Genomic DNA, 24,483 nt, shown 5'->3' on the forward strand with positions numbered 1-24,483 from the left:
GAAAAAGGATAGGGCGTGTTAAATTGTATTGCTATTTTTATCTCTTCGGGAGATCAGCCAGTGTATGGGTTGTCTGAAAGCCACTTAATCCCCCGTTACACACTGCGATATCGCTAGCAATATCGCTGGAAAGTCACCGATTTTGTGACGTAGCAGCGATATTGCTAGCGATATCGCTACATGTGATACTTACCTCCGACCGGCTCCCCCGCTGGCTATCGCCGGTTGCGCGAGAAGGTCCTGGATCATTCCTGCTGGCGCCGACGAGCGACGCGTGGACGTGGGCGGGAGGACGTCAGGATCGCCTCATCTAACAAGTAAGTAGCGACCCCCGACCCTTGCGATGTTGCTGGTGAAATCTGCCTGTGTGGTAGCTCACTAGTGACCACTTAGCGATGCACCAGCGATCCATATCGTTGTCGGGATCACTGGTGCATCGCTATGTGTAATGGTACCCTTAGACACCTCTTTCTTGAAAGCATAGGTGCGCCCAGCTGAAGATGCTTGTGTACTGTAGAGTCAGAACAGATATGGTAATTGTTGGCCAATTGAGCATTTGGCTGAGTGCCAGCTAAGGTGTGTGGACATCATGAAGAATAACCGTCGTTTTAATTTTTATTTCATAAATCAATAGTATAAATGAAAATAAGAAACTTTTGTAATATATATTTACAGATAAATTTGCTACTTTCTCCTCCTGAACCAATCAGTTTTCAAATTTCTCAATTCATGTTTAAACTCTGTATTCAGTGAAGACAGATTGTTACATTACTGAGATAGGAGATGGCAGCTGCTACTGACAAGATTTTATTTAAAAGGGATGAGGGGAGAGACTCTTCTTCTACCTCCCCCCATGCCTTCCACATCCCATCTACATAGAATCATATTAGTAGCATCTGTCATAATAATAATAAAATAATAATAATAATAATAATTTTATTTCTATAGCACCAACATATAATGCAGCACTTTACATTAAAGAGGGGACTTCTACAGACAATAGACATTACAGCATACCAATAAACACATAGATCAAAACAGATACCAAGAGGAATGAGGGTCCTGCTTACAAGCTTACAATGTATGAGGAAAAAGGGGAGACATGAACGATGGATGGTAACAATTGCTTTCGTTGTTCGGACCAGCCATAGTGTAAGAATCGGGTGTTCCTGTTGCTGCATGAACCAGTTAACAGTCTAAATATGTAACAGTACAGACACAGAGGGCTATTAAATGCATAAAGCATGTGAGAACATGATGCGAGGAACCTGGTTATGGTAAAAAATTTTGAATGAGCCACACAGGGATATTTAGGGTAATGCGTTGAGGCGATAGGCCAGTCTGAACAAATGCGTTTTTAGGGCACACTTAAAACTGTGGGGATTAATCGTATTAACCTGGGTAGTGCATTCCAAAGAATTGGCGCAGCACGTGAAAAGTCATCTCCTGTGTTAGTAATGTAAAAATCTGTCCTCATCGAATACAGATTGTACCCATGAATTGAGAATTTTAAAAACAAAAGAGAAGTCCTGGTGAAGAAGGAAGCAGATTTCTCTGATAAGAAATATTACAAATTTTCTTATTTTCATGTGTGCTATTGATTTATGAAATACAAATTAAAATGAATGTAAATCTTTTAAGTTAATTTATCTATGCAATCGCCTAGGAAAATCATAAAATCACAATAAACAAATAGTATATCAAAATGTGCTCTCTGTACTTCACAGGGTTTACCAGGACCACCTGGACCTCCTGGAGAAACAGGGAAGCCAGGAGATGAGGTAAGTCATTACTTCCATATGAAATATGATTGGTTAATTAAAACGTTCAATATGTGCATAACTGAAATATGAAAAGTGAGAAGTTATGTACAATGTATACTATATACAGTGAATGAAACAATTATTTGATCCTTTGCTGATTTTGTTAGTTTTTTAAGGGTAGGTTAATTTTAACATTGAGACATGGAATATCAAAAATAAAATCCACAAAATCACATTGTATATAAATTTATTTGCATTTTGCAGTGATAAATAAGTATTTGATCCCTTTGGCAAACAAGACTTAATACTTGGTGGCAAAACCCTTGTTGGCAAGCATAGCAGTCAGACGTTTTTTGTAGTTGGTGATGAGGTTTGTGCACATGTCAGGAGGAATTTTGGTCCACTCCTCTTTGCAGATCATCTCTAAATCATTAAGATTTTGAGGCTGTCGCTTGGCTACTCAGAGCTTCAACTTCCTCCATAAGTTTTCTATGGGATTAAGGTCTGGATACTGGCTAGGCCTCTTCATGACCTTAATGTGCTTCTTTTTGAGTCACTCCTTTGTTGCATTGACTGTATGTTTTGGATCATTGTCTTCCTGGAAGACCCAGCCATAACCCATTTTTAATGTCCTGGCAGATGGAAGGAGGTTGTCTCTCAGGATTTTACGGTACATGGCTCCATCCATTCCCCCATTGATGCACTGAAGTAGTCCTGTGCCCTTAGCAGAGAAACACCCCCAAAACATAATGTTTCCACCTCCATGCTTGACAGTGGGGATGGTGTTCTTTGGGTCATAGGAAGCATTTCTCTTCCTCCAAACATGGCGAGTTAGGTTAATGCCAAAGAGCTCAATTTTTGACTCATCTGACCACAGCACCTCCTCCCAATCACTCACAGAATCATCCAGGTGTTCATTGGCAAACTTCAGATGGCCTGCACATGTGCCTTCTTGAGCAGGGGGACCTTGCGGACACTACAGGATTTTAAACCTTTACGGCGTAATGTGTTACCAATGGTTTTCTTGGTGACTGTGGTCCCAGCTGCCTTAAGATCATTAACAAGTTCCTCACATGTAGTTTTAGGCTGATCTCTCACCTTCATCATGACCAAGGATACCCCATGAGGTGAGATTTTGCATGGTGCCCCAGATCGATTTCAATTGACAGTCATTTTGTATTTCTTCCATTTTCTTACCATTGCACCAACGGTTGTCTCCTTCTCACCCAGTGTCTTACTTATGGTTTTGTAGCCCATTCCAGGTTTGTGCAGGTCTATGATCTTGTCCCTGACATCCTTATAAAGCTCTTTTGTCTTGCCCATGTTGTGGAGGTTAGAGTCTGACTAATTGAGTCTGTGGACAGGAGTCTTTTATAATGGTGACTATTTAAGACAGATGTGTTTAATGCAGATAACGAGTTGATTAGGAGAGTCTAACTGGTCTGTAGGAGCAAGGACTCTTAAGGTACTGTCACACTTAGCGATGTACCAGCGATCCCGACCAGCGATATGACGTGGTCAGGATCGCTGGTACATCGCTAAGTGGTCGCTAGTGAGCTGCCACACAGGCAGATCTCACCAGCGACATCGCAGGGGATGGGGATCGCTACTTACCTGTCACACCAGGCGATCCTGCGTCCTCCCGCCCGGCTCCACGCGTCGCTCATCCTCACAGCAGGAAGCGCCGCAGGAAGCTGACGACGAGAAACAGTCCTGAACGTTCTCGCGCGATCAGCGATAACCAGCGGGGGAGCCGGTCGTAGGTAAGTATCAGACACAGAGATATCGCTAGCAATATCGCTATAACGTCACTAGTTATAGCGATATTGCTAGCGATATCTCTTAGTGTGACATGCCCTTTAATGGTTGGTAGGGGATCAAATGCTTATTTCTCACTGCAAAATGCCAATAAATTTATATAATTTATTCAATGTGATTTTCTGGATTTTATTTTTGATATTTTATCTCTCAATGTTAAAATTAACCTACCCTTAAAATTATAGACTGTTCATGTCTTTGTCAGTGGGCAAACTTACAAAATCAGCAAGGGATCAAATAATTATTTCCTTCACTTTGTATATTTATTTATTTGTATTTATTTATTTTACTCATTTATATAGCGCTATTAATTACACAGTGCTTTATAAATATTATTGGCTCTGTCCCCATTGGGGCTCACAATATAGAATCTCTATCAGTATGTCTTTGAAGTGTGGGAGGAAACCGGAGTACCTGGAGGAAACCCACACAAACACAGGGAGAACATACAAACTTATATATATATATATATATACATATATATATATATAATACTTTTGCAAGGCACTATATATGTAAATATATATATATATATATATATATATATATATATATATATATACAGTGCCTTGTGAAAGTATTCAGCCACCTGGAACTTTTCAACCTTTTCCCACATATCATGCTTCAAACAGGAAGATACCATATGTAAAATTTTGGTGAAGAATCAACAATAAGTGGGACACAATTGTGAAGTTGAACGAAATTTATTGGTTATTTTAAATTTTTGTGGAAATTCAAAACTGAAAAGTGGGGCGTGCAATATTATTCGGCGCCTTTACTTTCAGTGCAGCAAACTCACTCCAGAAGTTCATTGTGGATCTATGAATGATCCAATGTTGTCCTAAATGACTAATGATGGTAAATATAATCCACCTGTGTGTAATCAAGTCTCCATATAAATGCACCTGCTCTGTGATAGTCTCAGGGTTCTGTTTGATGCACAGAGAGCATCATGAAGACCAAGGAACACAACAGGCAGGTCCGTGTTACTGTTGTGGAGAAGTTTAAAGCCAGAGTTGGATACAAAACGATTTCCAAAACTTTAAACATCCCAAGGAGCACTGTGCAAGCGATCATATTGAAATGGAAGGAGTATCATACCACTGCAAATCTACCAAGACCCTGCTGTCTCGCTAAACTTTCATCTCAAACAAGGAGAAGACTAATCAGAGATGCAGACAAGAGACCCATGATCGCTCTGGATGAATTGCAGAGATCTACAGCTGAGGTGGGACAGTCTGTCCATAGGACAACAATCAGTCATACACTGCAAAAATCTGGCCTTTATAGAAGAATGGCGAGAAGAAAGCCATTTCTCAAAGATATCCATAAAAAGTGTTGTTTAAAATTTGCAACAAGCCACCTGGGAGACACATCAAATATGTGGAAGAAGGTTCTCTGGTCAGATGAAACCAAAATCGAACTTTTTGGCAACAATGCCAAATGATATGTTTGGCATAAAGGCAACACAGCTCATCACCCTGAACACACCATCCCCGCTGTCAAGCATGGTGGTGACAGCATCATGGTTTGGGCCTGCTTTTCTTCAGCAGGGACAGGGTAGCTGGTTAAAATTGATGGGAAGATGGATGGAGCCAAATTCTTGAAGAAAACCTGTTGGAGTCTGCAAAAGACCTAAGACTGGGACGGAGATTTGTCTTCCAACAAGACAATGATCCCAAACAAAGCTAAATCCACAATGGAATGGTTCACAAATAAATGTATCCTGGTGTTAGAATGGCCAAGTCAAAGTCCAGACCTGAATCCAATCGAGAATCTGTGAAAAGAGCTGAAAACTGCTGTTCACAAACGATCTCCATCCCACCTCACTGAGCTTGAGCTGTTTGCCAAGGAAGAATGGGCAAGAATTTCAGTCTCTCGATGTACAAATCTGATAGAGACATACCCCAAGCAACTTGCAGCTGTAATCGCAGCAAAAGGTGGTGCAACAAATTATTAAGTTACAGCCGAATAATATTGCACGCCCCACTTTTCAGTTTTTGAATTTCCGCAAAAAATTTAAAATAACCAATAAATTTCATTCAACTTCACAATCGTGTCCCACTTGTTAGTGATTCTTCACCAAAAATTTACATTTGGTATCTTTGTTTGATATATATGGGAAAGGGTTGAAAAGTTCCAAGAGGCCAAATACTTTCGCAAGGCACTATATATATATATATATATATATATATATATATATATATATATACACAATTAAACAATTAAAACTAGAAGTTTACATACACTATATAAAAAGACACATATGCATATTTTTTCAATATCTGACATGAAACCAGAATAAACCTTTCCTGTTTTAGGTCAATTAGGATTACCATAATTATTACTATTTGCCAAATGCCAGAATAATGAGAGAGAAAGAATGTTTTAAGGCATTTTAATCACTTACTAAAATGTCAAAAGTTTACATTCATTTCATTAGTAGCAGTTGGTACCATTTTCCTTAAACTGAATGATTTGGGTCAAATGTTTGGAATATCCTTCCACAAGCTTCTCACAATAGTTGGTCAGAATCTGGGCCCATTACTCCTGACAAAACTGGTGTAACCGAACCATGTTTGTACGTCGTCTTGCTGGCACCTGCCTTTTCAGCTTTACCCATAAATTTTCAATAGGATTGAGATCAGGGATTTGTGATGGCCACTCCAAAACATTGACTTTGTTATCCTTAAGCTACTTTGTTACCATTTTGGCAGTATGCTTTGTGTCATTTTACACTTGGAAGGCCCATTTCCCTTAATCTTTAACTTCCTGGCTGATGTCTTGAGATGTTGCTTCAATATTGCCACATAATCTTCTTTTCTCATGATGCCATCTATTTTGTGAAGTGCACCAGTCCCTCTTGTAGCAAAACAACCCCAGAACATGATGTTGCCACCCCCATGTTTCACAGTAGGGATAGTGTTCTTAGACTTCCAAACTTTTCCCTTTTTCCTCCAAATGTAGCGATGATCATTATTTCCCAAAAGTTCAATTTTAGTTTCATCAGACCACAGGACATGTCTCCAAAAATGAAGGTCTTTGTTCCTGTGTGCATTTGTAAACATTAATCTGACACGATCTTACCAGCTTCCACCATCACCTTCACAAGGTCTTTTGCTTTTATACTTGGGTTGATATGCACATTTCGGACCAAAGCACGTTCATCTCTGGGACACAGAACCTGTCTCCTTCCTGAGCAATTTGATGGCTGGACATTCCCATCTTGTCTGTACTTGCATACAATTGTACAGATGAACGAGGCACATTCAAGTATCTTGAAATTGTACCCAAGGATAAGCCAGACTTGTGCTAGTCCATAATTCTCTTCTCGATAGCCTGGTTGACTTCGTTAGACTTTTCGGAAAAGGTTTATTCTGATTTCATGTCAGATTTTGCGAAAAACATGCTTATGTGTCTTTTTATATAGTGCAAGTAAACTTCTAGTTTCAGCGATATATATATACTGTATATATATATATATATATATATATATATATATATACATAAAAACTTCCTTCTCACCCCCCACTGGGGGTGGTCTTTTGTTGTCCTTTCTTATTCTCTGGTCCTCTATCAGAGGCCTGGGAGTTTGGAGGTTCTGCGCAGGATCTTAGTTGTTCCGAGCATTGCGCTTTTCTGAACAGAGAGTTCAGATGTTGCTCCTGGGATCTGTTGTTGCCATTTTTCCAACTTAGGAGTCACTGCTCCAAGTGGTCCTATCACCACTGGAATTACTGTTGCCTTTACCTTCCACATCTTCTCCAGTTCTTTTTGAGACCCTGGTACTTCTCCAGCTTCTCATATTCCTTCTTTCTGATGTTGCTGTCACTTGGCATTGCCAAATCTATCATCATTGCTGTCTTCTGATTCTTATCTACTATCTCAATGTTTGGTTGGTTAGTAGTGTTGAGCATTCCGATACCGCAAGTATCGGGTATCGGCCGATACTTGCTGTATCGGAATTCCGATACCGACTTCCGATATTTTTTCAATATCGGAAGTCGGCATCGGAATCGGAAGTTCAAAGTTGATTGACAGCCTGACGTCATCATGATGCGCGGTGTGTGCGCATCATGATGCGCCGTCATTTCGGGCCTTCCGGGGGTCTCTGCCGGCCTGCCGGGGGGCTGTGCCGGCCTGCCGGGGGGCTGTGTGGACTGCCCGGGGTCTGTACCGGCCTGCCGGGGGGCTGTGCCGGCCTGCCGGTGGTCTGTGCACCCTGTGGGGGTCTGTACCGGCCTGCCGGGGGGCTGTGCCGGCCTGCCGGTGGTCTGTGCACCCTGTGGGGGTCTGTACCGGCCTGCCGGGGGGCTGTGCCGGCCTGCCGGGGGGCTGTGCTGATGTCCGGGGGTCTGTGCAAGCATCGTCCGATGGGACTACAAGTCCCATCTGGCGATGCCTGCTACCATGACAGTGATTGACACATTAGCCAATGATGGGACAGTAGTAGTCCCATCATCCGGCTAATGTGTTAAATGTTAAAAAAAATAAAAATAAAAAATAAAATAAAAATACTACATACATACTACATGCATGCTACATACATACTACATGCTACATACATACTACATACATACTACATACATACTACATACATACCACATATATACTACATACATACTACATACATAACACATATATACTACATACATACTACATACATACTACATACATACTACATACATACTACATATATACTACATACATACTACATGCATGCTACATACATACTACATGCTACATACATACTACATACATACTACATGCATGCTACATACATACTACATGCTACATACATACTACATATATACTACATGCATGCTACATACATACTACATACATACTACATGCATGCTACATACATACTACATGCTACATACATACTACATATATACTACATGCATGCTACATACATACTACATGCTACATACATACTACATATATACTACATACATACTACATACATACTACATGCTACATACATACTACATATATACTACATGCATGCTACATACATACTACATGCTACATACATACTACATATATACTACATACATACTACATACATACTACATGCATGCTACATACATACTACATGCTACATACATACTACATATATACTACATGCATGCTACATACATACTACATGCTACATACATACTACATATATACTACATACATACTACATACATACTACATGCATGCTACATACATACTACATGCTACATACATACTACATATATACTACATGCATGCTACATACATACTACATGCTACATACATACTACATATATACTACATACATACTACATACATACTACATGCATGCTACATACATACTACATGCTACATACATACCACATATATACGACATACATACTACATACAATACATTCATACAATACATACATAGACATACAGTACATATAACATACAGTAACATACTTACCAATACTTGTCACATTGTTCCCCGAAGCCATTGTCTTTTACGGAATAAATATTAACATAACAAACCACAAAAATACTCACCCACGATCCGAAGCAGTCCACGAGTGTGTCCCACGACGATCTTGGGTAGAGAACTGCAGCATCAGCTGTTGCTGCCGTTCTCTACGGGCTGCAGGAATCCAATGACGGAAGGTAGGTATCCTTCCGCACTGTATTCCTCCGCCACTTAAAAAAAAAAAAGTCCCTAGTCTCACTTTATGCCATTGCTGCGTGGGAATTTCCCACACAGCAATGGCATAAAGTGAGACTAGGGACTTTTTTTTTTTTAAGTGGTGGAGGAATACAGTGCGGAAGGATACCTACCTTCCGTCATTGGATTCCTGCAGCCCGTAGAGAACGGCAGCAACAGCTGATGCTGCAGTTCTCTACCCAAGATCGTCGTGGGACACACTCGTGGACTGCTTCGGATCGTGGGTGAGTATTTTTGTGGTTTGTTATGTTAATATTTATTCCGTAAAAGACAATGGCTTCGGGGAACAATGTGACAAGTATTGGTAAGTATGTTACTCTATGTTATATGTACTGTATGTCTATGTATGTATTGTATGAATGTATTGTATGTAGTATGTATGTCGTATATATGTGGTATGTATGTAGCATGTAGTATGTATGTAGCATGCATGTAGTATGTATGTAGTATATATGTAGTATGTATGTAGCATGTAGTATGTATGTAGCATGCATGTAGTATATATGTAGTATGTATGTAGCATGTAGTATGTATGTAGCATGCATGTAGTATGTATGTAGTATGTATGTAGTATATATGTAGTATGTATGTAGCATGTAGTATGTATGTAGCATGCATGTAGTATATATGTAGTATGTATGTAGCATGTAGTATGTATGTAGCATGCATGTAGTATGTATGTAGTATGTATGTAGTATATATGTAGTATGTATGTAGCATGTAGTATGTATGTAGCATATATGTAGTATGTATGTAGTATGTATGTAGCATGCATGTAGTATATATGTAGTATGTATGTAGCATATATGTAGTATGTATGTAGCATGTAGTATATATGTAGTATGCATGTTGCATGCATGTAGTATATATGTAGTATGTATGTTGCATGTAGTATGTATGTAGTATGTATGTTGCATGTAGTATATATGTAGTATGAATGTAGCATGTATGTAGTATGTAGTATGAATGTAGCATGTATGTAGTATGCATGTTGTATGTATGTAGCATGTAATTTTTTTTTTTTTTTTTTTTTTTACATTCAACACATTAGCCGGATGATGGGACTACTACTGTCCCATCATTGGCTAATGTGTCAATCACTGTCATGGTAGCAGGCATCGCCCGATGGGACTTGTAGTCCCATCGGACGATGCCGGCACAGCCCCCCGGAGCCTGCACAGCCCCCCGGCAGGCCAGCACAGCCCCCCGGCAGGCCGGCACAGCCCACCGGAGCCTGCACAGCCCCCCTGGCAGGCCGGCACAGCCCCCCGGCAGGCCGGCACAGACCACCGGAGCCTGCACAGCCCCCCGGCAGGCCGGCACAGCCCCCCGGCAGGCCGGCACAGCCCACCGGAGCCTGCACAGCCCCCCTGGCAGGCCGGCACAGCCCCCCGGCAGGCCGGCACAGACCACCGGAGCCTGCACAGACCCCCTGGCAGGCCGGCACAGCCCCCCGAAAGGCCCGTACAGACCCCAGAGAGGCTGTACAAGGGAAAAACAGGATTTTTCTTATTCCGATACCGGAAGTCCCATAGACTTGAATGGGACTTCCGGTATCGGAATCGGCGATACCGATACTTTTTTTTAAGATCGGCCGATCCATTCCGATCCGATACTTTGAAGTATCGGACGGTATCGCTCAACTCTATTGGTTAGCCAACACCTGCTTTTCCGTCTGGATCTTGAAGTCCTACAGGATTTTTGCCCTTTCATTCTCCACCACTTTCTCTGGTGTCGCCCACCTGGACTTACGGGAACTTAGCCCATATGATGTGTAGAAGTTCCTGTATACAATTCCAGCTACTTGGTTGTGGCATTCGGTATACGCTCTTCCTGCTTGCATTTTTCATACTGCCACTATGTGTTGGATGGTTTCTGAGGTTTCTTTGCATAGTATGCACCTTCGGTCTTGTCTTGTGTGGTAGATTTCTGCTTCTATGGATCAGGTACTTAGTGCTTGCTCTTGTGCTGCTATGATTAATGCCTCTGGGCTGTCTCGGAGTCCAGCTTTCTCTAGCCATTGGTAGGATTTCTAAATGTCAGCCACCTCCATTATCTGTCGATGTTTCATCCCATGCAGCGGCTTGTCTTGTCATGGTGCTTCATGTTCCTGGTCTTCCTTCCAGATCTGTTGTTGTTGCCTTAGGCTTTATATATATATATATATATATATATATATATGTTAGGAACGGCGGAACCCACTAAATAAAAATAAATAATAAAGTGCGTTCGCCGCTCGGGGTCCACCGTGCAGTAGGTGTTACACCGCTGCTAGGTAATGACAGAGGAGCAATATGGCGGTATAATGCACACGGGTTCAACTTCACCCGAAGTGCGCAGAGCGGGCTCTGTTCACACACAGAGGCGCAGCAACATAAACATACAAAAACGCTGAGCCTGTTAGTGTCACAGGCCTCAGGAAAATGCACACACGGTATCTGGTCACAGGAGCAGGACCTAAGACAGAGGAGCTGCGTCCATCTAGATCTACCATGTGTGTGGCGTCGCTGCTGCGAGTGCCAAGAAGGGCTGCAACTGCAGCGCGGCGTAGGACACTGCCACTCGACAACAAAGCTAGAAAGCATGCGCAATGTAGGATGCTAGCGTAGAGGTGCGGTGTGCACAGTGGCCTAAGGCTTGCCACTGACTGGCGCTGACTGCTAAACTAATTCCCTATCCACATACGTAATATCAGAGGGAAGGGGTTTAATAATGAGTCAGTCACCAGAATCATACATCCATCACCATTCACACATAGTCTATACTAGCGTATGGCGGAACGGGACCTTCCAGATCTCCAAGATGGACCAATGAGATCTGGAACAGGACCTGGGCACATGACTCCTGATCTCCAATGGGAGATCGTCTCATGAGCATGCCCAGTAGGAGCACAGAGGGACTTAGTCTCTGTAGCGGTCTGCTGCAAAGTAATCTCCTCTGCAGTAGAAAGACAGCAGGAGACCGCAGAATGTGAGGCTCTGGATTCCTGCAGAGCAGACGCAGAAACCTGACGCCTAACATATATATATATATCTATACAGTTGTACCCAAAAGTTTACATACCCCAGCAGAATTTTTGATTTCTTTTCCTTTTTTCAGAGAATATGAATGATAACATCAAAACTTTTTCTCCACTCATGGTTAGTGGTTGGGTGAAGCCATTTATTGTCAAACTACTATGTTTTCTCTTTTTAAATCATAATGACAACCCAAAACACCCAAATGACCATGATCAAAAGTTCACATACCCCATTTCTTAATGCCGTGTATTGCCACCTCTAACATTAATGACAGCTTGAAGTCTTTTGTGGTAGTTGCGGATGAGGTTCCTTATTTTCTCAGATGGTGAAGCTTCCCACTTTTCTTGGCAAAAAGCCTCCAGTTCCCGTAAATTCCTGGACTGTCTAGCTTGAACTGTGCGCTTGAGATCTCCCCAGAGTGGCTCAACGATATTGAGGTCAGGAGACTGAGATGGCTACTCCTGAACCTTCACTTTGTTCTGCTGTAGCCAATGAAAGGTCGATTTGGCCCTGTGTTTTGAATCGCTGTCATGTTGGAATGTCCAAGTACGTCCCATGTGCATCTTCCGGGCTGATGATTGCAAATTTGCCTCCAGTATTTGCTGACAACATGCTGCATTCATCTTTCTCCTTTAACTTTGACCAAGCTCCCTGTGCCTTTGCACATCCCCAAACCATCAGCGATGCACCTCTGTGTTTTACAGTAGGAACAATGTTCCTTTCATCATAGGCCTTGTTGAACTCTCCCCAAATGTAACGTCTATGGTTGTGGCCAAAAAGTTCAATTTTGGCCTCATCACTCCAAATTACCTTGTTCCAGAACTTTGAGGCTTGTCTCTGTGCTGTTTTACGTATTGTAGGCTGGATACTTTGTGGCATTTTCGCAGTAACGGCTTTCTTCTGGTGACTCGATGGAACTCATCATCCATGTGTTCGGTGAGTGGTGGCAGCGTGTAGGTAGCGGGGTGCATGGTCTGTGTCAGGGTGTAATTTATGCTCCCATTGCAGCATAGAACAGAGGTTGAATGCTAGACTGAGTGAAGGAGATAAATTAACCCTTGCAGGCGCAACCCCTAGTCACGTGCTGAGAAGCAGGTATGTGACAAATTGGTGGCAGAGCGGTGGGATAGAATTTATTTCTATTAGAGCATTAGTGCATGGTTTAAGCAATTATTCCCTGTACAAAAGAACTGGCATCCTTGCAAGGAGTGCACCAGTTCTACAAGGTTCAACTCAGTGCTTACTTAGACATACTTGCAAACAGTTTTCCTTTCCCATTTTTATTTTCTACCTTTTATTTGGCAAAAGGCTGTTCACTGATATCACAGTCTAGTACAAGAAGCAGAGCAAAGAGGCTCTGATCGACCTCTTTGAGCAGAGATGAATAGAGACAGCCGAGAAATCTAAGGAACTGCTGACACTTGCCTTGGTCGAGCAGGTCATAAAGCAAAATAATGAAGCATCTGGGCAAGGAGAGAGTCCAGAGAGAGACCCAGCAATGCCAGATCTTGCACCAGAGATACCTGTTGGAGGTGCCAGAAATGCCAGTGCTGCAGAGCCTATAGACTTTACTTTACAAAGGGACTTAGCAACCGCTGGAACAAGTGATCCCAATTTGTGCCTGCAACTTATTGTACAGTACAGACAAGCTGAGAGAGAGGCTGCAGAACGCCAGGCTGCTGTTGCAGAGTGCCGGGAGGAGAGAGCTTTCAAGCTTCAGATGGCTCAAATAGAAAGGTGTAACAGCCCTCAGCTAACCCCCTCCCACAACAGAAATCTAAGAAGACCACATCTGGAAAACTTCCCTGTGATGGAGAAGGATATGGACTAAGATACTTTCCTTCGAGGGTTCGAAAAAACCTGCAGGCAATACCATCTACCCCGTGAGCAGTCGACGCAGTATCTAACTCCAGGGTTGAGAGGCAAAGCCCTGGAAGTTTTTGCTGATCTCCCACCAGAGCTAGATGAGAACTACTGTATAAGGCAGTTAAAGAGGCCCTGATCAGGAAATACAACCTAACCTTGGAAGTGTATCAGAGAAAGTTCCGGAACCTTCAACGTGGACCAACTAACAGCTATACATATTTCGTGAGCACCTTGAGGACCATGTTCCACCAATGGATCAGGGGACTTTCTGTTAACAGTTTTGAGGACTTAATGGATCTTACGGTCAAGGATCAATTTTTTCATATGTGCCCATGGATATATGACAATTTGTGGGTGATCAAGAGCCACAAATTACAGATAAGGCTGCAAAGATTGCTGACTGTTATGTGGCTAAAAGGATGCCTGAGGTGCAGAAGCCACCGGGATTCAGCTGGAAGGGAGGTAAGCCAAACGGGGACCCTTCTCCCTCTGCCGGCCAATCACCAGTGCTGTCCAAGCCCACCTCCTATGGGGTAACGGGGAAAAGACATTCTTTAGGCAATGTACGCCGGTGCTTCTCCTGCAACAAAGTGGGACATGTCAGCGTATTCTGCCCTGATAGGGAGAAATGCTCAACTACCACAAAGCCGTCTGGGTCCCCACCTTATGTCCTCTTTGTGGCTGGCTCTGATGCAAGGACCAATGAGAACTGTCAATCTGTCACTGTTGGCAATAAAGTCTCCATTGGTGTCAGAGACACTGGGGCAAAGGTGACTCTGGTGTGCCCAGCAATGGTAAACCCTGCTGATATCATACCAGGAAAGACTATGTCTATAACAGGGATTGGAGGAGTCAGTCCTGCCATGCCCTTGGCCTATGTTTACCTGGACTGGAGAGCAGGGAAAGGACTGAGAGAGAGGTGGGAGTATCAGAGACTTTTCCTACTAATGTGTTGCTAGGCACCGACTTGGGGAGGATGGTGTCCCACTATGTCCCTCCCTTACAAGTAAATGCTACAGAGAAGGTGGGAGCAAGTGACCCACCTGAGATCCCGTGCAAGGAGGGAAAATGTACCATTGAACGTACATGTACATACAGTCATATGTAAAAGTTTGGGCACCCCTATTAATGTTAACCTTTTTTCTTTATAACAATTTTGGTTTTTGCAACAGCTATTTCAGTTTCATATATCTAATAACTGATGGACTCAGTTATATTTCTGGATTCAAATGAGGTTTATTGTACTAACAGAAAATGTGCAATCTGCATTTAAACAAAATTTGACCGGTGCAAAAGTATGGGTACCCTTATCATTTTCTTGATTTGAACACTCCTAACTACTTTTTACTGACTTCCTGAAGCACTAAATTGGTTTTGTAACCTCATTGAGCTTTGAACTTCATAGCCAGGTGTATCAAATCATGAGAAAAGGTATTTAAAGTGGCCACTTGCAAGTAGTTCTCCTATTTGATTCTCCTATGAAGAGTGGCATCATGGGCTCCTCAAAACAACTCTCAAATGATCTGAAAACAAAGATTATTCAACATAGCTTTTCAGGGGAAGGATACAAAAAGTTGTCTCAGAGATTTAACCTGTCAGTTTCCACTGTGAGGAACATAGTAAGGAAATGGAAGAACACAGGTACTTTTCTTGTTAAGCCCAGAAGTGGCAGGCCAAGAAAAATATCAGAAAGGCAGAGAAGAAGAATGGTGAGAACAGTAAAGGACAATCCACAGACCATCTCCAAAGACCTGCAGCATCATCTTGCTGCAGATGGTGTCACTGTGCATCGGTCAACAATACAGCGCATGCATAACGATTTTTTGTATGACCAAACAACTCAATCTTTGTTTCATCAGTTCACAGGATCTTCTTCCAAAATGTAACTGGCTTGTCCAAATGTGCTTTTGCATACCTCAGGCGACTCTGTTTGTGGCGTGCTTGCAGAAACGGCTTCTTTCGCATCACTCTCCCATACAGCTTCTCCTTGTGCAAAGTGCGCTGTATTGTTGACCGATGCACAGTGACAACATCTGCAGCAAGATGATGCTGCAGGTCTTTGGAGGTGGTCTGTGGATTGTCCTTGACTGTTCTCACCATTCTTCTTCTCTGCCTTTCTGATATTTTTCTTGGCCTGCCACTTCTGGGCTTAACAAGAACTGTACCTGTGTTCTTCCATTTCCTTACTATGTTCCTCACAGTGGAAACTAACAGGTTAAATCTCTGAGACAACTTTTTGTATCCTTCCCCTGAAAAGCTATGTTGAATAATCTTTGTTTTCAGATCATTTGACAGTTGTTTTGAGGAGCCCATGATGCCACTCTTCATAGGAGAATCAAATAGGAGAACTACTTGCAAGTGGCCACTTTAAATACCTTTTCTCATGATTTGATACACCTGGCTATGAAGTTCAAAGGTCAATGAGGTTACAAAACCAATTTAGTGCTTCAGGAAGTCAGTAAAAAGTAGTTAGGAGTGTTCAAATCAAGAAAATGATAAGGGTGCCCATACTTTTGCACCGGTCAAATTTTGTTTAAATGCAGATTGCACATTTTCTGTTAGTACAATAAACCTCATTTGAATCCAGAAATATAACTGAGTCCATCAGTTATTAGATATATGAAACTGAAATAGCTGTTGCAAAAACCAAATTTGTTATAAAGAAAAAAGGTTAACATTAATAGGGGTGCCCAAACTTTTACATATGACTGTATGTGGCAGCTGTAACCCAGAGTCAAGCTGCGACTCAGACAAAACCCCAGAGATTATAGGACGAGTCTCAAATAAAACTGTCTGAACCAGAGGACTATACTATGGCCCAGGAGCCACCTTGCATGGCAGACCCACCAAGGTCCCTGATAACCGACACTGAAGACTCAGCTTCAGACCAGAGACTGGCATTCACACTAGGTCAGGGCCTGCAAACTGACAGTCAAAGCTTCCAGGAGGCTCTACGGACAGATGTCAGTCTGGAAAAGCTCAGGTGTCTTGTAGACCAACCCCCTGCTGCTTCTGACAAAGAGAGAGTATACTGGGACCAGGGCAGACTGTATAAAGAGACTTTCCCCATGGATACTACAGAACCCTTGGACTGTGAAAAGCGGCTGGTCGTTCCTTATCTATTTAGGGAACAATTATTGAGAATTGCTCATGAAATTCCTCTGGCTGGAGACCTTGAATTACCAAAGACTAAAGCTCACCTGACATATAACTTTTATTGGCGCCAGATGGGGACAGATATTGCCAATTACTGTCGATCATGTTTAGTTTGTCAGAGTCAGAAAGTCTGGGAATATACAGAAAGCCCCATTAATACCACTGTCGGTGATCGATGAGCCTTTCCAACGAGTGGCTGTGGATATCATAGGGCCACTTGCAATACCTAGAACCTCTAGCAAAAAGTTCATCCTCATAGTGGTGGACTATGCTACACAATATCCGGAAGCAGAGGCACTGTCCTCCATCTGAGCAGACAAAGTGGCGGATGTTTTACTGACTGTTTTCTCTCATGTGGGTTTCCCCAGGGAAATGTAAAGGGATCAGGGACCCCAGTTTATGTCCAATCTGATGGAAAGCCTCTGCAGAAATAATACAAGTACAGCATTTTGTGGCCAGCGCCTATCATCCTCAAACCAATGGACTCTGCGAGCATTTTAACAGAACATTACAGATACTTTGTGGCATTTTCGCAGTAACGACTTTCTTCTGGTGACTCGACCATGCAGCCCATTTTTCTTCAAGTGCATGCTTATTGTGCATCTTGAATGAGCCACACCGCTAGTTTTCAGAGCGTCCAGTATGTCAGTTGATGCTATTTGTGGGTGTTTCCATGCATCCCAAACAATTTTCTTGGTAGTTGTGGATGAAATTTTTGTTGGTCTACTTGACCCTGATTTTCCATTTGTTAATCACAGTTTGAATGCGGCTGACTGGCATTATCAATTCCCTTCTCGGCATGTGACTTAGTTTAACCCTTGCAGGCGCAACCCTATCTCCTCTCACTCAGTCCAACATTCAACCTCTGTTCTATGCTGCAATGGGAGCATAAATCATCCCCTGACACAGACCACGCACCCAGCTTCCTACACGCTGCCACCACTCACCGAAAACATGGGTGATGAATCCCGGAAGTGCTACTACTATATGACAATCACCAGGATCACACACTCTAAGGCTATGGATTCTTTAGAGCATACAAGGTTCAAACTTATTACATTTTTAAGCTTTATTAGAAAAGGTACAGTGCTTACAATAAAAGGATATAAAAAATGTGGAAATAAAAAGTGACATACAAATATGCAAAACAGTTATAAAATAAAAGTGACAAACTTACAGAGATAGCTAATCTTTGCAGTCTGGCATTCTGCTCCCTGAGGGGGGATGAATATGGTATGGCTCACACCAGCTTGGCTGTTCCTTAGTCTGTGAACCGCTTTCTATGTGTAAAGGCCTAATTTATAGATTTAACCTGGAGATCAGATTTCCAGACCAGCGTCTCAGGTTAATATTCTAATTCCTGGTTTGTGACTGGACTATAGTTACTTTGCCAATGAGTACATTATTTTTCTCTGAATGCTGTTTGTATAACTTTTGTTTCTCATAGTAAATAGACAGTGTCAGGCTGCAATTTGGCATATCCCCTTCAAAGACACTAGGAGGTGTGAAATGTTTCCAATTCTGTGTGTATTCTCAGGAAGGACCCCTGGGGTCAGGGACCAGGAAAACTGTCTTTTCTCTGGGTAACATAGGTTGTGACCTTTGTGAAGAGCTGCAGCCTGGAAACATATGCTATCACCCTTGTGAGACCTGCAGCCTAGAAGAGATGCTAATTTACTGCTAGTCATACATCCATACATATTTTACTACATATATAATATTCATATTATGGTAAACTATATTATAGCAGATCTGTCATTAGAAAATCATGCATATCTAAGGTCATCATAAATTCTAGTTCATTAAATACTGCTCACAGTGCTTGACCCCCCTTTTCCTAGATTCATAACTTTTTTACTTCCACATAACTGTATGAGGGCTTTTTTTTTCCTAGCCAATTTGTAGTTTTAAATGACACATACTGGAATATGTTTATACATTATTTTTTATAATTTATTTGTTAGTTTCCTTGGAAGACGTGAATCTTATATTGTCTGATCACTTACACTATATATTGCAATGATATAGTGTTGTAGTATATACAGTAGTAAAACATCACTGTTTTCTATAAATGCCAGCCACAGGTTGGTCATAAAGGCAAGCACGGAAGTCCTCAGCAGAACCCTGGCAGTCATGTCAACCCTTAGTCGCCCTGCAATCGCATTGCACGTGGGAAATCGATGAACTCTTGGAACACAACTCTTGAACTTTACGCTATAAATACTGCTGTCAGAAAATGATCGGGACATTTAAGGAGTTAGTAGCAGCTGATGGAACTCAACTCCATCCCCTGCTGTTAGAGGCACGTTAATAGCAAGAAAACAGAGTGTATAACCTCAATATTTAAAAATCCAAAATTTTATTCCAAAATAACACCAATAAAATAACACCAATAAAAGTGCCCCGAGGAAGCCAACGCGAAACGCGCATTGGGGCTACGTGTTCAGGGATCCTGGGAAGGGGAACTATGGGTAAGAGAGGTTTCAATAGTATTTTTGTTGTTTTTGTGCACTTTTTGGGTAATTACCTCTTCACTCTTAGTGTTCACATATAATTATTTAGGACATATCTATTTTTTAGCACTAGTATTATTTTTCTTAATTGAGGTGATTTACTTAATGTGTCTCTAGGATACATTTATTGAGTGCTTTTATTGGTGTTTATTTTGATCCATATGGTGACCACTCTCCCACTCCAGTATATATTATTGACCCAGGCCTTTATAACATACCCATTTGTCTGTCATTCCCCTCTTGTTCATGAATTTTATTGTTAATTATTTGTGATATCATGTGATATTGTATTGGAATTTTGGAATAAAATTTTGGATTTTTACATATTGAGGTTATACACTCTGTTTTCTTGCTATTATATTGCTTCTGGGTGTTCCTTTTGCAAGATACGTTTTTCCTGGTCTCAGTGTAAATGTACTCTGAGGTTTCTATATAATACAAATGTATTTCGTTCTAATTTGTTCTTGTGTTAGAGGCACGTGATGGCTAATTAGCACTGCCTTCATCTGCCAACAGCTTCATCAAATACCCTACACTAAATAAATAAATAGCACTAGTGCATGAAAATAATATAGGGTACTTAATTAACATAATTTTGATTAAAATGAACTAAAAATTAACCTACCACATCAAAGTAACCCTATTCAGGATGGTCCTAACCTCCAGTATTAACCCCTTTCCGACATTGGGCTTACATTTATGCAGATGTCGGACTCCTTCCCTTTGATGTGGGCTCCAGCGGTGAGCCCATATCTTTTCCAAAGGACATGTCAGCTGTTTTGAACAGTTGCGATCCACCCTTGGCAATTATCCCATTAAATGCCACTGGGAAGTGCTGAGAGTGGCATTTAACAAGCGTTTCGGGCAATCGCGTCGGAAATCCACCCACGTGTCACATGATCGTGGGTCACCGGTGAGATGGCATGACAACCAAAGATTTCCTGTAGACCTCTATGGTTGTCAGTGCCGACTTGCTGTGAGCGCCACCCAGTGGTCGGCGTTCATAGCAAGTGAGTAATTTTTCTATATAGAGGTGATCTGATCATCACTTCTATGTAGCAGAGCCGATCGAGTTGTGGCAGCTTCTAGTCTCCCATGGAGACTATTGGTGCATGCCAAAGGTAAAAAAAAATGTTTTTAAAAATATAAAAAATAAAAAAAATAAAAGTTCAAATCACCCCCCCTTTCGCCCCATTCAAAATAAAACAATTAAAAAAAATCAAACATACACATATTTGGTATCGCTGCGTTCGGATTCGCCCAATCTATAAAAAAAGGATTAACCTGATTGCTAAACGTTGTAGTGAGAAAAAAAGTAAAAAGCCAGAATTACGCTTTTTTTGGTAGCCGCGACATTGCATTAAAATGCAATAATGGGTGATCAAAAGATTGTATCTGCACTAAAATGATATCATTAAAAATGTCAGCTCAGCACACAAAAAATAAGCCCTCACCCAACCCAAGATCTCTAAAAATGGAGACGATACTTGTATCGGAAAATGGCGTTTTTTTTTTAACAAAGTTTGAAATTTTTTTCACCACTTAGATAAAATAGAACCTTGACATGTTTGGTGTCTATGAACTCATAATGACCTGGAGAATAATGATGGCAGATCATGTTTAGCATTTAGTGAACCTAGTAAAAAAAACAAACAAAAAACAAGTGTGGGATTTCACTTTTTTTTGCAATTTCACCACACTTGGATTTTTTTTCCCATTTTCTAGTACATGACATGGTAAAACCAATGGTGTCATTCAAAAGAACAACTCGTCCCGCAAAAAAAGCCCTCACATGGCCATATTGACAGAAAAGTAAAAAAGTTATGGCTCTGAGAAGAAGGGGAGGGAAAAATGAAACCGCAAAACCGAAAAAAGCTTTGGGGGTTAAGGGGTTAAAACCTTACCAAATGTCAAGTTACGCAATGTGAATAAGGGCTGAGAAGGACTAAGACCCAGCTATTGGACATTCAGCCATGGGGAACTACATGAATGTAATGTCCAGCTCAAAGAAAAGGAAGGCCACACACTTATTTGCACAGAGTGCAAAAAGCCTGAAACGAAAACCTGAAAAGATGAACTGCATGCAGCATGTAGGTGCATGTTCACTCTGGCCACTAGACAGACAAAACCTGAGACAAAAACAAAATAAGCAAACAACCTTCAGAAAACAAATAAATGGCAATAGTATAAGAAAATAATATAGGGTACTTTATAAACATAATTTTGATTAAAAAAATGTAAAAACCTTCTCAGTCTTTATTCACATTATGCGGCATGACATATGGTAACGTTTTAGTACTAGAGGTTAGGACCGCCCCTGATAGGTTCACCTTGATGTGGTGGGAAGCTTTTTACATTTTTTTCATCAAAATTATTTTACCTAAGTACGGCATATTGTTTTCATGCACTATTGCTATTTATTCATTTACTGCAGGGTATTTGCTTATTTTGTTTTTATCCTAGGTTTTGACTGTTTAGTGGCCAGTGAGAACATGCTACTACACACTGCATGCACACCAACTTATATTCCAGTTCATCTTATTAGGTGTTTGTTTAAGCATCATTGAAGACAGGGACCCAACATGTGACATAATTGTACGTCATATGATGAGAAGGAGTTAAAGAAATGTATTTCTGCTTTCTCGGCAAATGTTAAGGTGGTGGTTCAGCAGCCTTACTTACAAATCATTAATTTTCTGTGATCTTCCCCCTTTCTACTCCAGTACTATGATTGACTGCCAAGACATTCCTGAAGTCTTAGGCAATCTACCTGTAAGCAGGCTGTGGGATGTAGTGTCAGACAGGAGACAGAGCAAAAGTTAACAAATTTAACAATTTAATTTAACAGAGTATAAGCTTCTTGCAGGGAGATAAATGGTTAAAGATTTAATGCAAGAAACAAAAACAAGGGCACAAAATGCAGAATAGCAGCAGTCCAATTGTCAAACTAATCGTGTCCTTTAGGTTCCTCCTCCATAGGGGTTGCTGCGCCTGCAACGACCTGGAACAGGTCAAAACATGTGGTCCTTTAAACGATGGTCCATCTTCTGGTGGCAGCGGTCAGTCTCCGGTATCTTCCCTACCCTAATCCAATAGCCCATGCGGCCAAAGCAAATAGGGCAACAGCACTCCCAGAGTCAAATGTGGACTGGCGTACAGCAACTGGCAGGGAAGGCCGCAAATGTATGTCCGGCACCCGACTTTCTCCCTCCGCCCGAGTGCAGTACTCATGGTCACTGAGCGCACAGCACCTCTCTCTCTTACAGTCACTGGACTCACGGCACCTCTCTCTCCAACAGTCCCACTGAAGAAGGCGGGAGCTGACAAACACAGCCTGCCGCAGTGCCGGTGCTCAGGGGGCGGAACACACTGCTCACCCTGCTGCACGCTGCTGGTTCTCACCAAAACCCCTGCCACCGTGCGCGCTTTTTCTTTTTTCTCGCTCCTCCTACCCGGGTCATGAGGTTGGTCCGGTTCCTTATTGCTTCCCCCAGGCAACATGGGTGGCAGCCTCAACAGTTCCGGACCCGGTTCGGTACAGGTACCCGCAGCCTGGTCTTCCTCCTTACATACTATTGTATAATATGAATATAATGTACATATAGCCAGTGTTATCCATTCAGAAAGGATTATAAAGCCTTTATGTAATTGATTTGCACAGTAAGTTCATCATGCTCATGACTAATGAAGCTTAGGTGATCTACAGTATTTCGAGATGGATTCTGATTTTATTGTTAGAACTGGTGATGGTGACAAACTTTTTAATACAAAATGTTAAAAAAATACTAACGTGTAGAGTAATACAGTATGCATTGAAATATTTGTAGAAATGTCTATTATAAATGTTATATCTTTTGTAGGGAGTACCTGGAGATTCTGGAGCTGCAGGTCCACTTGGTCCCAGAGTAAGTAATTTAAGAAACATACATAGAAAAAATTATATGTATACACTTTATAAGGCAGTTAAGGATTAAGCTTATTGTTTGGCAATCAAGATAATCCTTTCCTTCTGATAGGGAGAACGTGGTAATCCTGGTGAAAGAGGAGAACCTGGAGCTTCAGGACTACCTGGTGAAAAGGGTATGGCTGGTGGTCATGGACCTGATGGACCAAAGGTGAGTTAGTCTTGTTTGACTGGATGTGAGAGGAATAAGGGAAACAATAAGCTACTTTAGCAATTATGATACATCATAGTAGATTAATGTAAAAATATTGAAAAATAAATAATACTTCATAATATTGCCTGATCATATATGTACTTTCTTGACTACTGTTCTATTTAATATTTCATGAACCTTTTTCAGATATTTTTATAAGTTTTTGTTCCATATGTTTCACATTTTTACTTCCAAAATATTGTACTAGGTTATATTCTCTGTCTATTCTGCCCTGTTACACATTGCCAAGTTCTTATTAAATATTTGATTTTTACTATAGGGAAGTCCTGGCCCTTCTGGTACTGTCGGTGATACAGGACCTCCTGGTCTACAAGGTATGCCAGGAGAAAGAGGCATTGCTGGAACACCAGGTCCAAAAGGTGACAGGGTAAGTCATTATTTTCTTTTAAAGACTATGTAAAATCCTCCTATAAAAACACTAGTTTATTGGATATACACTAAAAGACCACATATAAAACACACTTACTG

General features: G+C 41.5%; 1 protein-coding gene and 1 pseudogene across 1 annotated transcript in view; both read left to right on the forward strand.

Moving 5' to 3' along the window:
• Nucleotides 1-24,483, forward strand: part of COL5A2 (collagen type V alpha 2 chain) — a 281,575-nt gene that overhangs the window by 185,882 nt on the left and 71,210 nt on the right. Inside the window, exons 31-34 of the mRNA XM_073558191.1 lie at nt 1,728-1,781; nt 23,698-23,742; nt 23,854-23,952; nt 24,275-24,382. Of these exons, the coding sequence (XP_073414292.1) occupies nt 1,728-1,781; nt 23,698-23,742; nt 23,854-23,952; nt 24,275-24,382 (306 nt within the window). The remainder of the gene's footprint in view (nt 1-1,727; nt 1,782-23,697; nt 23,743-23,853; nt 23,953-24,274; nt 24,383-24,483) is intronic.
• On the forward strand, nt 14,110-15,279 carry LOC141067777 (uncharacterized; annotated as a pseudogene).

Source organism: Dendrobates tinctorius, unplaced genomic scaffold, assembly GCF_039654945.1.
Source record: "Dendrobates tinctorius isolate UK_male_01 unplaced genomic scaffold, ASM3965494v1 ptg000254l, whole genome shotgun sequence".
Taxonomy (NCBI): domain Eukaryota; kingdom Metazoa; phylum Chordata; class Amphibia; order Anura; family Dendrobatidae; genus Dendrobates; species Dendrobates tinctorius.